This window comes from Lepidochelys olivacea, assembly GCF_965140295.1.
Source record: "Lepidochelys olivacea isolate rLepOli2 genome assembly, chromosome: 1".
In the NCBI taxonomy this organism is placed as follows: Eukaryota; Metazoa; Chordata; order Testudines; family Cheloniidae; genus Lepidochelys; species Lepidochelys olivacea.
Genome location: NC_140411.1, coordinates 39,931,530 through 39,946,792, shown reverse-complemented (window position 1 = coordinate 39,946,792; position 15,263 = coordinate 39,931,530). Strand labels below are relative to the sequence as shown.

The window sequence follows — 15,263 nt, the reverse complement described above, 5'->3', positions numbered from 1 at the left end:
GTGGGGCAGGCTGGTTCAACCAGGTAGGATACAAGTGTGGAGGGGCTCAGTGTGGGGGGATCCAGGTGTGAGGTGAGAGGATTCTGTGTGGGACAATCTGGGTGCAGGCAGCTCAGTGCGGGGGTCTAGGTATGGGTGGATCTAGATGCACAGAGGCTCATGCGGGGGGCAGTTCCAGGTGCAGGGGCAATGGGAGTCTGCAGGGGCTTCCAGGTGAAATCTGGTTGGGGCTCAGGGGAGGGATGTGGGTGTCTCAGTGGTGGGGGCAGGGTGCTGGGGAAGTGGGGCTTAGTGGGGTGGCGGCCTCGATAAAGCTATTTGGGGGTCAGTGGTATGGGGGTCTGGATGTCCGGGCTCAGGCTATTGCAGAGGTTAGGGCATCAGAGTCGGGGGTTGAGTGCAGGGATCTCAGTGGGGGTGCAGGGATAGGGGTCCGGAAGCAGGGGGGCTCCAGATGCAAGGTTTGAAGTTCAGTGGGGTGGGGTTTGGGTATGGAGGGCTAGGGGGCTTCTGGATGTACCGGGTGAAGCTTGGCAGGGGTGTTTAGGTATGGGAGGTCCCGATGCACGGGGGTTGACTGGCTGGGGGAGCAGCTCACTGTACAGCGACCCCTCCCCCCACAGTTGAGGAGCAATGAGGGCAGGAAGCAGGGGAGGATGCTGAGCTTCCTGCAGCTGGGGGGAGTCTCTGGGAGTGGGTCTGACACAACCCCAGCCACTCCTTGCAGGGGAAGAGGAAGTACCGTCCTCTCCTGCTTCCAGCCCAGCCAGGACTATCAGCTGATCCTGGCTCAGGGTAGGAGCCACTGGCTGGGATGTCCCCAGCCCCGCAGTGATTTACCTCTCCACTGGCTGCTCCAGGTGCCTAAAATGATGTACCTGCACTGCTAGGGAATAGTGCATGACTGCTCTTGCAGCTTCCCTTTGCTTCCCTGTCAGAAAGTCTTTTTTTCTGTGGGGAAGCAAAGAAATCTGTGGGGAACATAAATTCTGCACACACACAATGGTGCAGAATTCCCTGAGCAGTAAGCTGTAACAGCTTTCCAGGGTTTTTTTTTGTCTTCGCTCATCCTCTAACAAGGAGGTTTTTCAAGGGACTAGACAACCTCTTCCCTCAAATCAGGTGCCCTACATCAGCATGGGACCTCAATTTGATACTCAAATGTCTTATAAGGCCTCCCTTTGAACCTATGGCCACCTGCTCCCTTCTATACCTGTCTCTGAAAACTGAATTTCTAGTAGCCGTTTCTTCTAATCAAAGAGTGGGTGAGATAGGGGCTCTGATGCTATTTACACAGCCTTCTTTAAAAATAAGGTCACGCTGCAACCTCATCCCAAGTTTCTGCCAATGTTATCTTCAGACTTCCATATAAATCAACCCTATCCACCTTCCAGTTTTCTTCTCTAAGCCACACCAGGATAAAGGAGATGTGACAGTACGTACGCTCAATGTCAGGAGGACATTAACCTTTTACTTGGACAGAGCTAAGCCTTTAGGAAATCTCCCAGATTATTTCTCTCCATTGCAGGCAGAAGTAGGGGATTTCCAATTTCCAAGCAAAGGCTTTGTAGATTGGATATCTGTCTGCATTACCTACTGCTATCAATCTCATGATTTTCAATCTCCCTCTAGGGTATGAACTCATTTAACAAGAACATTCCCATTGCAGAAATATGTAGAGCCATGACATGGAGAGCTATTCATACATTTGTTGAACACTATGTAATCACTCATGCCTCAGTTTCTGATGCCGTATTTGGCCCTTCTGTTCCGTCTTCAATCCTAGACTCAACTGTGAACCCCACCCCTTCGTAGAGGGTACTGCTTGATAGCCCTCTAGAGTTGAGCACCCATAGGGACACTACCTGAAGAAGAAGAGAAGGCTACTCACCCTATGCTGTAACTGTGGTTCTTCGAGATGTATGTCCCTGTGGGTGCACCATTACCCACCCTGCTCCCATCTGCTTCAGAGTTCTTTTCAGCGAGTTCTGTGGTAGAGAAGGAACTGAGGGTGGTTTGCGTGTACAGCTCTATATAGCATCGGTGCATGGCATGAGGGTGCAGGGCACGAGGCTGTGGGGGATGCGTGTGTGGGCCAAGCAGACACTGCTACCCTAAAATCGCCAATCTGAGGTGCATGGGCACAAGCACATCTAGGGTGGCACTCCCAGAGGGGCACACATCTCGAAGAACCACAGTTACTGCACAGGGTGAGTAAGCTTCTCTTTTCAACATGCAAACGTTGTCTTTGTGGAAAGCTCAATAATTTCTCAAAGCTATTCCTGTTGCTAAATATCTTTGTTCTCCTTTGCTTAATTCTTTAAAACTTGACTCTCTAAGGGCCCTTGACAATACAAGTTCAACCCAGTTACAACGTGGCTTTTCTCTGACCTTTTAAAAATCACAGTTGTGATTTTCAGCAAAGATTAAACCAGAACCTTGGCCATAATAGCACTAAACCCTTGGATGTAACTTGGCCAAGCCTTGACCCAGGTTCTGTAGCTCTATTGTGTTAAGAGTCTTTCTACATTCCAGATTGCAATAATGTTATAACTGAGTTATTGACACTTATCTGTAGGATAAACTGAATCTGAAACACTTAGTACTGAATTCTGCTCTTGCTTACACATCTTCGTGAACTGAGAATAAGTTCCTTGACTTCAATTGAGTTTAACTGGTGTAAATGAAAGCAGAATTTAGTCCTTTTGCACTCATGCACAGCTGTGTAATATATTTCTTTTTTGGTTTTAGAGCACAATTAGAAAATGAGAAGAAAAAAAGGGAAATAGCGGAAAAGGAAAAGGAAAGAATAGAACGTGAAAAAGAAGAATTAATGGAGCGCTTAAGACAAATTGAAGAACAGACAATGAAGGCCCAAAAAGGTAAACTCTCATTCATCATGTAATCCCTTTTATTTCAATCCTTGCAGAAGTGTTGAATAGTTTTAGTTCCACAATTTAGGATTGTTAATAAAAAATTACAAAACTTAATATGACTTTTTTACTAATGGACACTTTTGTATACAATTTTGATTTTAACATTCACTGACACTTGTAGTTCAAACACTGCAGCATTTTTTAGAAGTTGAATTATATGCTACTTTAATTGTGTACCACTGAATTGTTTAAAACAATGTATAATTTCGTTTAAAAAGACGTATAATTCTCTGTGTTCTTAGCTGCAAATTTGTAGAAGCTTTGTGTCATGCACTTCAGAACCCTTTTAGTTCCTCTCAAGGACACCCCTTTGCAGATAGGTTTCGCTACCTTCACCCCATCTAGGTGCAACCATGCAGTCCTACCACTTTTAGTCTGGTTCTCTGGGCTGCAGTCCCCTGTTTACTAACCACGTAAGCTCTTTTTCTCTGAGAGCCTATGACAGCAGCTGATTAAAATGACTCAAAAACAGCCTAATGAAACAAAGCATTATTTATGCACCCAAAGGTACCTAACATGCAGAGCAAAGGGATAGAACAAAGTTCTGTACACAAGTTTCGCCTTACCTAAATACTAACCTTTCCTTGAAAACTTTAATAAGCTCTATTCTGCCCAACTACTCCATCTCTAAGCTGGGAGAGGCAGCCTGCTTGCTGCAGTTTGTCTCTCTCTCTTAGTGTCTCTGTCACTGTCTTCTCTGGGCTGCAGCTGACAAGTTGCTCAGCCACAGTCTTTCCTAGGCCAGCATCTTTAAGGTTTTATCCTGACCTAGTCTCAAGTCTGAGAAGAATAAACCCTACCAGCCTGGATGAAGCCTTATCTCGCTGAATGAGCCATTTTTCAATATTTTGTTTTGTTCTCATGGATAAAAGAGTGTGGCCCTTAGCCGTATTTTCTGCACATGATTCAAACTCTGTTCTGAAGACAGATTTATTAATTTTTTCATAGGCTTTTCTGTGATGCTCACTACTATTGTATGTGTGCGCTTCACAAACATTAATCTCCACAAGACCTGTTAAGGGGTGGTATTATCTCAATTTTACAGGTGGGGAACTGAGGCAGAGAGAAAGTTAAGGTCAAACGTATGTACTAAATTGGGGTGTCCAATTTCAGGTGCCTAGGACCTGATTTTTCAGAGTACTTACCATTACCTTTATATGATGAAAGCACAGCACCTATTGATTTCTGTTTCAGCTGAGAGTACTCAGTACTTTTGCAAATCATACCCCTCGCATCTCAGTTGGGGCACCCAGATAATGAGGAACACAATTACCACCACGTGTGACATATTTAGTTTAAGTGACTTGTCCAGTACCACACTGGGACTCTGTGGCAGAAGCAAAGATAGAATCCAGTTTTCCAGGATAGCATTCAACTACCTTAACTGTGACACCATCTTTTCTCTTCCTGCAATCCCCTGCCTGATTCACTACATACCCTTCAAATTCTGCACCATCTGAGGCCTAGACAAGTCTCCTTCATTACACTACCCTGATTTACTCATCCATCCTCTGCACTGAATGAGACAAGGTCCTGTGATCATATAATTAAAGACTGTATCATAGTGCATTGCATACCAGGGATCTGAATTACAGTTACACAGACGACCTTAATTCTGGCATGTCTTCATTTTTGAGTGCTCAAATTTAAACCTTAATGTTCCTTTAATGTAGGATTTTGTGTGTGATTATACCTAGGTTTTTAAAAAAGCAAATTGAAAAAACAAATGCATCATCTACACCCAGCTGGTTGATCTTTAGAACCACCACACAGAGCTCAGCCACTTGAGCTAAAGCGGTAATTGATAGTAGTAGGCTATCATCCTCTACATAACCAGTGTTCAAGATGGATGAGACACTGCCAGTGGGTTTCATAGGTATTGCTGACAGCAGAGGAATGGTGAGATTCAGAAATCTTGCGTTTCGGGAGACAGTGCTCCAGTGTCACAGATTCTTCTGCCCCAGTTCCCTCAAAGCCTGCCTCTTCCACCTTGTCCCTTACAACTTGTCCTTGTCCCAGTACTGTTTATTCCCCACCCCTCTTCCTTATCCCAATCTCTTTGCCCAGTCAGTTCTAGTCTACCCCACTGGGCTCGCCACTCCCAATCTCTCTTAATCTGATCTATGTGTAATCTTCCCCTCTTTCCTGCATCCAGTCATCCCTCCTTGGTTTATTTCTCCCTGTGCTAGACCCCAGTCTCGCTGTCTGAGTTTTCTCAACAATCTCAGCCTCCTCGTCCTCAGCTCCGTGTCCCTTTGCCCACCTCGTCCCAGTTCTCCCCCGTATTCTGTCTCCTTGGCAGATCTGGCCCCTAGTGTCCTCTGTGCCCCCTTCCTCCTTGCCCCCAGTTCCAACCCTTTTGCCCAACTAGTCCCAGCTCCCCGACTCTGGCTGCCAGTCTTTTAGCCTAGCCAGTCCAAGTCTCTCCCCACCCAATCTCCAAAGTCCCAGTCTCATTTTCTCTCTTCTTTCCCTATACTAGGTCTGATTCTTGTCCTTTCTGGATTCAGTTTGCACAGCCTCCTTCATCATGGTGCCTGAGCCCAGCTAAGGGAGCACTGAGAGTTCAGGGAATACAATCTCCCTGCTTTCAGTCCCAAACTGGCCCCAAGCAGCCACAAGCAGCAGTTTCAGGGAGAGTCCCGCTTTGCCCTTGCATCCCTAGACTGGAACATGAACAGTGTGGTTGGAATATTTGGAGAATTTAGTTGTGAAGCTGTAATAATTGTCTACTGAGCATGTGCAAACTGCAGTTTTTCAAAGACTGAAACGTTGGCCAAATTTGGGTGAAACTTCACCAGGATGGCAAAAAACACATCCCTGACAAAACAGCTAGCCCCCTGGCAAACTTCAAATCCCCTCTCCAAATCATGGGAACTGTAGAATGTCTCTTATAGAAGTTCACTGCAATTTTTTAATATGGCCGCTAACATCGTTCTCAGAAATGGCTGAACCATTTTGGCTCTAACTCTCCAAAGACTTCAGCCTTAAGGCAGATACTAGGCGTGGAAAATTTTTGCTAGAACAGTTAAAATTTGTCAGTTGCATATAACTTTGACAACAGGATCTTATAATGGGAAGCATCAGGCACCTTAATAATAGGCAGTGCTGGTATCCCCACCTTCTAATTTTGTGATCATTTACTGAATGATCTTACTACAAGGAGTGTACACAAGAGTGTGTATTAGGGCATAAGAACATTAAGTTTTAGAGGTGAGTTATGTGACTGAAAAGAACTGTTGAAACACTGTAAAATTAAAATATAATTTTAATTGGAATTAAATAGTATAAAAGCACTTAGCTTTGTACTGTAGTAGATTTTTAAAAATTATATAATCTGCTAGAAATAAGTTTTTACCCTGGAACCATTGCGCCAAACTGTGTCTTGCTTCTATTCTAATATTATTCCCAGTGGCTGTTATTGCCAGTTTTCTTTTAAAGCATTGATTCTTCATAATCCTTAAATTATTTGGAACTAAAAATTTCATTCAGGTAGGCCAAATAATAAAAATAGTAATAAATATTTATCTATAGAAATCTACCATAAAGGAAAGAAAATAGAAAGGAGAAACTGATTAAGAAATTAGCAAAAGAAAAGTGAAAGAGAAACTATACAAATAGAAGTATGTCCTCACTTCAAACTTCCCTACTGCCAGCAAGTCATTACAAGTTCCAACAACCTTCTGAAACAATACATTCAGTTTTTATTTTTGAAATTTTTAATATGAAATAAAATGTTCACATATTACTAAGTTCTGCATGTTTCTTTCATTTTGTTTTAAGTAATCACATATATACAGCGATTTCTGCCATATATGTATATATGCTATATATCAATCTTTTATAGCTGGAACTGTAATTTTTGTCCATTTTCACAAAGGAAGCCTCTTTGTGTTTGATAGAATACATTTTTAAATGTCTTATTTTTGAAATTGGTGAAAATACGTAACTATTTTGGAGTTTCTTAGTAACTTGCTGCTCCGTATTCTTAAGTTATGTAAATCCCTAGTCCTCTTATTGCTTGTCTGCCAAATCACAAAAGACATTACCGCTAGCTCCACCGCACTTCAAATAATTGTCAGTTTTGCACTTTGCCAACTAAGACAAGAAGGTGTCCAATAAATGTTATGGAATTTTAAAATGTGTAACTTTAAGTTTTGCTTCTTGTCATTTTTCTCAAAATCTAAATCTGTTCTATTGTCTAATATTAAAGTGGACATTGAGATCTCTATCAATTTAATAATAAATTTAGAAAAGTGGACACACACCCTCCTGAGAGAGCATTGCCACATTTGGAATTATTCCCTCAGTACAATGAGCTAGTATTTACACATGCATTTTCAGTTCCCTTTAAGTAAAAAGATTAGGCACGCTTTCTGTTTGTATAAATTCCTGCCCTTTTCAATATTGGAGATCCAGGATTTCTTGAGATTTCTCTCAGTATGTTCACTGCCCTCCACACAAAATAGTGGTTTGTTGGTTTCATAACTGCCTGTCTATCCTGAGAGAGCTGAAGGCAAATGGGGACTGACTTACCCAAAAATGGATAAAGTATAAAATATTTTAAACTTTTACTACAAGACATGGCATGACATGATGTTCTTTCGTAGATGACTGTTTAAAATATTCTGCTGAATTAATGGGATTGGCAGATTCAGTTATCAATTCCTTTGTATTTCACATCTATCACAATTCTGCCCTCCCGCTCACAATATTTTGATAAACTGGCTGTTAAATGACTTTTAAAACAATATCGTTTTTTTTATTAAAATTCTCCTATCCACTCCCTTTTGAAATTGAAGTTATTTGGCTTCTCTGGATAGTAAATTAATTTCTTGCAGAGAAGCAATATCAAAGTTTTTTGGATCTAAGGTTCATAAAATATCTTTTTACATTGTTAGGAAAACTGACACTAGTCACATTTAGACAGACTATACAATTTGACTTCATTTAGTCATACTGAAAATGTAAGATTGTATAACTTTTCTTGAAAGTTCAATGTAATAGAAAAAAGAAATTCACAAATGTAACCTAAAGGAAAAGGCAAAACTAATTGCAGATGCCCAAATTAAACCCAGACACTTATACCATGGTAATGAAAGAGTATAATTACCTAAATACGCACTTTGTGGCATAAATTCTGTTAAAACACTGTTTTCCAGGGACTAGCTCTCTGAACCTTACTGCTCTTATCTTCTAGTAGTAGAGATGCTTACTTAAAATGGCCAGCAGATTCCTCTGTTGTGGATAAGGAATGGTTGCTACCCATTTTAGTGGGATATAATGGCTTTTCGCTTATCTTTTGTATTAAAATGGTTATGTGAAATGCCATGGCAAAATATTTAACATATACACCTTTCCTTTCCAAAGAGATGAAAGTATCTTTAAGCCTTATTTTATTAATAAGGAGATAAAGAATTTTCAGAGGTGCTGAGCCACCCCACCTCTTATTCTCTGCAAATTGTGTTGTAAACTGCCAGGGCTTCTGAAAATCAAGTCCTATGTGATGAACAGTTAAAGATAATGGCCAAGATTTAAAAACAAAAGGAGCCTAGCTTTAGGCATCTTAAAAATGTGTCCTGAATGTCAAAAGTGCTGAATGCTCAGCAACTCCCGTTGGCTTTAATCAGACCACTTATTTAGGTGCTTAAATATGGACTTTAGGAGCCTAACCTTAGTCACCCTAAAATCTTGGCTAACTTTTTAAATAACTTACAGTTTGGTAATTTATTGACTTAATAGAGAATATAAAATTTGATACATTTATATTTATCAGTACAAAAATCAACCAACAGTGTATTTTGTGAACCTTCCTTTGGACAGAGCTGGAAGAACAGACAAGAAAAGCTCTAGAACTGGATCAAGAACGAAAGCGAGCAAAAGAGGAAGCAGAGCGCCTGGAAAAAGACCGTCGAGCAGCAGAAGAGGCTAAAGCTGCTCTAGCCAAACAGGCTGCTGATCAGATGAAGAATCAGGAGCAGCTAGTAAGTAGTTGAAATCAAGTTACAGTTATTTCAATAAGTTGAAAATACAGCATTTTGTGGTTTGACATTAATTACCTTTTTGTTGAAAGAAACAGATACTCTTCCTTGATGGAACATAGGTACCTGTAAGTTATCTTGACCATTAGATTCCAGCTTTGATAAGCAGATTGATACCTTTTACATAAGTGGCAATCACAATAGTTTGACCTGTTCATTATTATAATAAATTTAAAATGCCAAATGGAATTTATACTGAAATATCTTACTCATAGCATGTAGTGACATCCTTTGTAGGTTTTCCCACAGTCACCTCCAGGAGCCATTGCAGTCCTTTAGTGTCTGGTAACATGCTGTGCTCGATTGCTCATTATGGGACCATATTACACTAATATACTTGTATTATTTAAAGAAATTGTACATTAAAATTTCAGGGTGAGTTTTCAGGAAAATTCAGTGTTGCCTAATTCTGCTTCCAGTGAAATCAATCATAAAATTCCTGCTGACTTCTTTTGGGAGGAGAGTTGGCCAGTGCTGAGCGCTTTTGAAAATCCCACCCAGAATGTAGAAGTATTTTTTCATAATAACTAAAATTACCTGTATAGGTGGCATACATCAGCATCCTCTGCTATCATAGAGATCACTGTTGAGAAGTTGCCAGAATATGGCTATCTCCCACTGTATTGCTACCCACAGCAGAAAATAAGATTTGGGAGCGGACACAGGGAAGCCATAGTATGCTTCCCTCACAGATACGTCCTATATAGCCACTCTGAAACAAACCCCCGCCTAATATTTCAGGTTCATCTGGTTGAGAACCAGAATGGCTTCCCTTAGTTTCTTTCACTGTAAGATAGCCAGTCATTTTCATCCCATTGAGAGGCTGATCTTTCTGTTAAATGGGAAAAAATTAAGCTTAAGAAAATATTATGTTTGACTACAACTATGTAAGTTTTTTCCCTTTTCCATCACTGAGGGTAGAAAGTAAGAAAATATAGTAGGTTGATTCCAGGCCCTGGCCTGTACACACTATATTATAAAGGCACCATAGTTATCCAGGGAAAATTTCCTCCAGTGTAGGAGCAGCCCTACCCTGACCCCCTGCATTCCCCATCTGTAACAGATAGGCCTGAGAGTGAGAAGGAGAGTTACCATAGCACTGAGGGCTGGTCTTCACTGTTGGGAGATTTTGATTTGATTTAGTTGGGGTTGGTCCTGCTTTGAGCAGGGGATTGGACTAGATGACCTCCTGAGGTCCCTTCAGCTCTAATCTTCTATGATTCTATGAGATCAGCGCTGCTGCAATTGATGCAGCAGGGGTCAATTTAGTTGGTCTAGTGAAGACCTGCTAAATCAATGGCAGAGCGCTCTCCGGTCAACCCCGGTACTCCAACTCCCTGAGAGGATTAAGGTAAATCAACGGGAGAGTGTCTCCCGTCAATGCAACACAGTGAAGACACTGCGGTAAGTCGATCTAAGCTACGTCAACTTCAGCTACGTTATTCATGTAGCTGGAGTAGCGTAATTTAGGTCATCTTACCTCAGTAGTGAAGACAAGCCCGAGATTTTGGGCTGTGGTGCCAGCTTGTAGGTGGCCCAAGTAAGGCTTCTGTAAATGTTAGGAGCTCCTGGGGCTGTTCTAATTCACACCTGGGGCTGTATCAGCCCTCAGCCAGCTCAGAATCTGGGATGTACAAAGGTGACTTAAAGCCCTCCTCACTAGGCAATGCTTCCTGTGAGGTGCAGCATAGAATTTCTCCCAGCTCATTCATATTTTTTGTACCTTTTAAAATAGTACTTTTAGTGATTGAGCTCCTAGTTAGTTAATTCTTCTAGCCTAAAGCATAGCAAAAGCTTTGCCCCTTCTACGCATAGCCAAAAATGAGTAGCAAATTAATCTTTCTGCTTGTTTAATTTTCTTGTTTTTAGGCAGCAGAACTTGCTGAATTCACTGCCAAGATCGCACTTCTAGAGGAGGCCAAGAAGAAGAAGGAAGAGGAAGCCTCAGAATGGCAGCACAAAGTAACAAACTCTCATTGTGTATTAAGTTGGGATTTTCAAAGGAGGGAGTTAGGTGCACAATTCCCATTGAAATTTAGTGAGGTTGGGTACATGTCTGCCTTTGGCTCCTTTGAAAATCCCACCCCAAAAGACCTAGTCCTCCAACTTCTTCAAACCATACAAAATATCTATTTAATTTCAGAATACTGAGCGATAAATCAATGTGGAGAAAAATACTGTCATCAGAACTCCTTTCCACTCTGGCTTATATCCTCACAGGTTTCAATCTATAAATGACTCTGCTAGTGTACAGAAGGAGTGGTTACCATATATGTAGACATTTAAACTATTTTCTTTTTAATTCTTGGATTATTTTTAGATCACTTTGAAGGTGAAACTATATAAATGCTAAGTACTAGTATTATTATTTAGGCTTTTGCAGCCCAAGAGGATTTGGAAAAGACCAAAGAAGAACTGAAGACTGTAATGTCTGCTCCTCCACCACCACCACCACCTCCTCCACCACCAGTTATTCCTCCAACAGAGAATGAGCATGATGAACATGATGAGAACAATGCTGAAGCTAGTGCAGAACTGTCTTCTGATGGTGTCATGAACCACAGAAGTGAGGAAGAACGGGTAACAGAGACACAGAAAAATGAACGTGTTAAGAAACAGCTCCAGGTAATGAAGGTTGTGGTTGCATTAATGGTATAATTAAGCCTTCAGTTTTTTATTCCTTAATTGCTGAAAATCTTGTGTATTTAAGCAGCACATTTAAGTGAAACTGTAATGTGTAGTTTCCTTCGCATATTTTATCACTTACTAGATTTGTAACTAAACTGCACAAAACTGAGTAAATAAGACTTGGAGTAGAATAACATACTCTGTGTATAGTTTAAAAAGTGTACATATAAATGTGATGCTGCACTACCACAGATATTTACAATCAAATATTAAAAATGTAAATTCCCTGTAGTACACTATAATCTTTAAAACTTAATCCTTTAATTTCTGAACCAAAAATTGTTTTACCATACTAACTGGTGTTTTGTTCAGTGAGTATTATTTGTGTTTCTCAGCAGCAACTCACAGTATCTAGAAATATAAAAAGCAAAGTAAAAACATAAACCTGTTAGGAGAGAATTTTATCTCCATTCAAACAGTTAGACTCTAGAAGATAATGTTTCATTTTTTTCTGTCCTTTTTTAAAAAAGTAATCTGTCATTGGACAATTTATTAATACAACATAAAGGTACCATTTTTCTATGAAGATACTAAAACGAACGTGAGCTCCTACTTTTTCTCAGTATCAGTATTTTACCAACAAACAATATTTTCTGAATTGTGTAAATATCCTCCTGCAGTGATGGTCATGGTACTCAAGCAGAGAAGTAAATAGCTGCTACCTTTCAGTTAAGTAGAAACTAGAGTAAAGCCCTAGCTTCTCCTACCAGACTATGTTCCCTTGCTCTTACTAGAATTTTCTTCCTGGATATTAGAATGTGAAGACCCTTTGCCTCCAGGTTTGTTAACCTCTCAGTCTGCATGATGTATCTAACAGCTTCAGCACAGTCAGGTATTTTCACTTCTTTCTTGAGCATAGCAGGAAGCATTCCTATAGTTGGCATTTAGCAAATCCCTGTCCAAGACTGTCGATCATATGTTGTCAGGAAATCCTAAGTCTTGGTGCTGAGGAGCGAAAATGCTGAAACTCAAATATTTTATTCCCACAGACACTAAGTTCTGAGTTGGCCCAAGCCAGAGATGAAACCAAGAAAACACAAAATGATGTCCTCCATGCTGAGAATGTTAAAGCAGGTCGTGACAAGTACAAGACTCTTCGACAAATCCGACAAGGGAATACAAAGCAGCGTATTGATGAGTTTGAGGCAATGTGAGAGCTGTTATTTTGCATATATGTTCTTCGTAAAGCTGAACCACCAACAGAGAAAAAAGCAGGCCTTTGCAGATTTGAAGATTGTACCCCACTTTGCCAAAGCACTTATACCAGTTTGACTGTGGTGGTAAAAAGACAAATTTAGGGGAACCCATTCAACAATAAGGCAGTCTGTCATCTTTGGCTTTTTTGGGGAGGGAGAAAGGAATGGGGGCAGAAGGTTTCCATTGTCTTACATTTTATTTTCCATTTTCATAGTTTGTGCCGCTTGTTCTCTTGAAGACTGGCACTTACTATTATCATGACTGTCAAGTGTGTATGTATTACCAAACCACAAAGTCAGAAAGGAGATTAGATCTGAACCTAAAACTGATGGATACTATTTCAGTGTGATGCAGTTTGAAATTACATTTTCCCATGTAGCCACATCTCCTTAGGAGTTTGATATTGCTGACTTTATCATTTTTTCACAGAGCTGAATTCTCCAGGTGTTTCATGTCCTGTCATCATTGATGGTTTTCTTTGCCTACCTGTTCACAAAGGTCTAGATGGCAGGTAGTAGGTTCCAGCAGAGATTTTAAAATGGAACACTACCTGTAGGCAGCAGTTGTCTGCGATTGGCCTAAATAAGTATTACTTTTTCACTTTAGATGTGTAGAAATGTTCTAATAAAGCAAAGAAAAGAAAAACAAGATACAAGAATCTTGTATCCTGGTTTTTTATTATTATTTTAATTGCAATCAGAAAAACCTGGACCTTTCTGGCAAGGGAGCATATGAAAACATCAGTCCCAAGGAGGGGACAGTATCCTACCTCACTACTATATATATGATGACTGGTCCTTCAAACACTATGTAAACTTGAGTGTGCAAATTGACTTTCATCTTATGATACTATAGAAAGATTTTGTTTTACTTCAAGAAGGATTTATAGTGCTAAATACTGCTTAACTGCCTTTTTGTTGACTTAAATTATAAAATGATATGATATACATTAAAACTGTAACCTGTCACTGGTATACTATCTTACAGGAGGGGTGTGGAATGTGCTTGTGTTTATGGGTTTCTCTGTACCAAATGAAAATACCCATAACTGGGGGAAAAAAAGAGGCTTGTAGCTTTATTTCTCAATGATGCCAGTGTGTAATTGTTAATGTATCTGATGTCTGATCATTGTTGCTCAGTTGTCTCAAACTCTGGAAAAGGAGATTTAAACAAGAGAATTTTCTTAATTTTAGAGGGTCAAATAGTTCATAGAAAGTGAGTCTTTCCTTTAAGAAATTTATAAATTAAGAAATTATTTTACAACTAACATGGACTGCAATTATTCTTCACTTTATAGTACCCTGGTTAGTGTCTAGCTGGAAAAAGCCCTGCTTTCTCTGAGGATGGTTCAGCAATCTTCCATTTGGTATTATGCACTCATAAATTTTACACTTATCTATTAAAATATGCCATTTTATTAAACATTTTTTCAGACACAATAGGTTCAAGTTATTTATGAACAGTTCAACTGAGCTTTTTTTGATTTTGCTGAGTTAAAGACACGCTATGGGATGATATCATGGAAAAGGGTATAAAGTTGATTTAATATATTTTGAGTTGTGGGGCTAAAAATAGCTGGTTAACCTTGAAAAGACTGGTGTGCAAATGTTGTGCCCATACTTCAAAACACGGGTTGGTGGAAGTCTAGTGTTTCTACTTGCAGTGCATTGAAAGAACAGTTTGTGTATCTCAGGCTTCCTGCATGAGCATTTGAATTTCCAAAGTGTTAGAACCATTTGCCATAGCAGGTGAAATACTGTGCTATCAGTGGGTTTTTATGGTTTTTTCTGAAGTGTGCGCACTAACATTAGTACATCAGTTTATCAATGTTGAAAAATACCAGTTAAATTTGTTGTTCATAAATCTACAATATATAGATTAGAATTAAAATGGATCTAATCCGTTTATAAAGCTGTGTGAATTTTTCTAAATAACCAGGAACAACTATTTGAAATGTAGATTTTCACAATGATCCAGAGTGGTTATTACCAATAGTTGGGAACACTTATTGATACAGAGCTATTATGAATGCATTTAATGAGTACTTGGTGAAGTAAATTTCAACATGTTTTCCCCTTAGCATCATGTTTTGTGTTGTACAATTAAGCTACAATTACATCTACTATTTTGGATAACATGAATTGGTTAACAATAAAAAGATACAGTTAATTTCTTTGAGGTCCACTGTTGTTATTTGATGTACTTTACCCAGGCAAATCTGTTAAACTCATTGCAATAGCTTTTTTCATAGCAGTGAATAACTTCTAGATCATCAGTCTTAAAATTTCACATTGTGGTCAAAGTAAAATAAAAATGGTTTTAAATTAAATCCCCAAAGAATAATAGTCTGCTTCAGAAATTACCGCCTACAACTGGGAGGAAAAACTGGTGATTGCTGATT

The 15,263-nt window shown here is 39.7% G+C and overlaps 1 protein-coding gene across 2 annotated transcripts in view; it reads left to right on the top strand.

Annotated features, from left to right (window-relative positions):
* Window positions 1–15,032, top strand: part of RDX (radixin) — a 132,260-nt gene extending 117,228 nt beyond the window's left edge. For both annotated transcript variants that reach the window (XM_084630921.1, XM_084630920.1), the window contains exons 10-14: window positions 2,752–2,882; window positions 8,760–8,920; window positions 10,847–10,939; window positions 11,351–11,602; window positions 12,655–15,032. In XM_084630921.1, coding sequence (XP_084487047.1) covers window positions 2,752–2,882; window positions 8,760–8,920; window positions 10,847–10,939; window positions 11,351–11,602; window positions 12,655–12,819 — 802 coding nt within the window. In that variant the 3' untranslated portion in view covers window positions 12,820–15,032. The remainder of the gene's footprint in view (window positions 1–2,751; window positions 2,883–8,759; window positions 8,921–10,846; window positions 10,940–11,350; window positions 11,603–12,654) is intronic.
* Window positions 15,033–15,263: the final 231 nt, after the last annotated feature.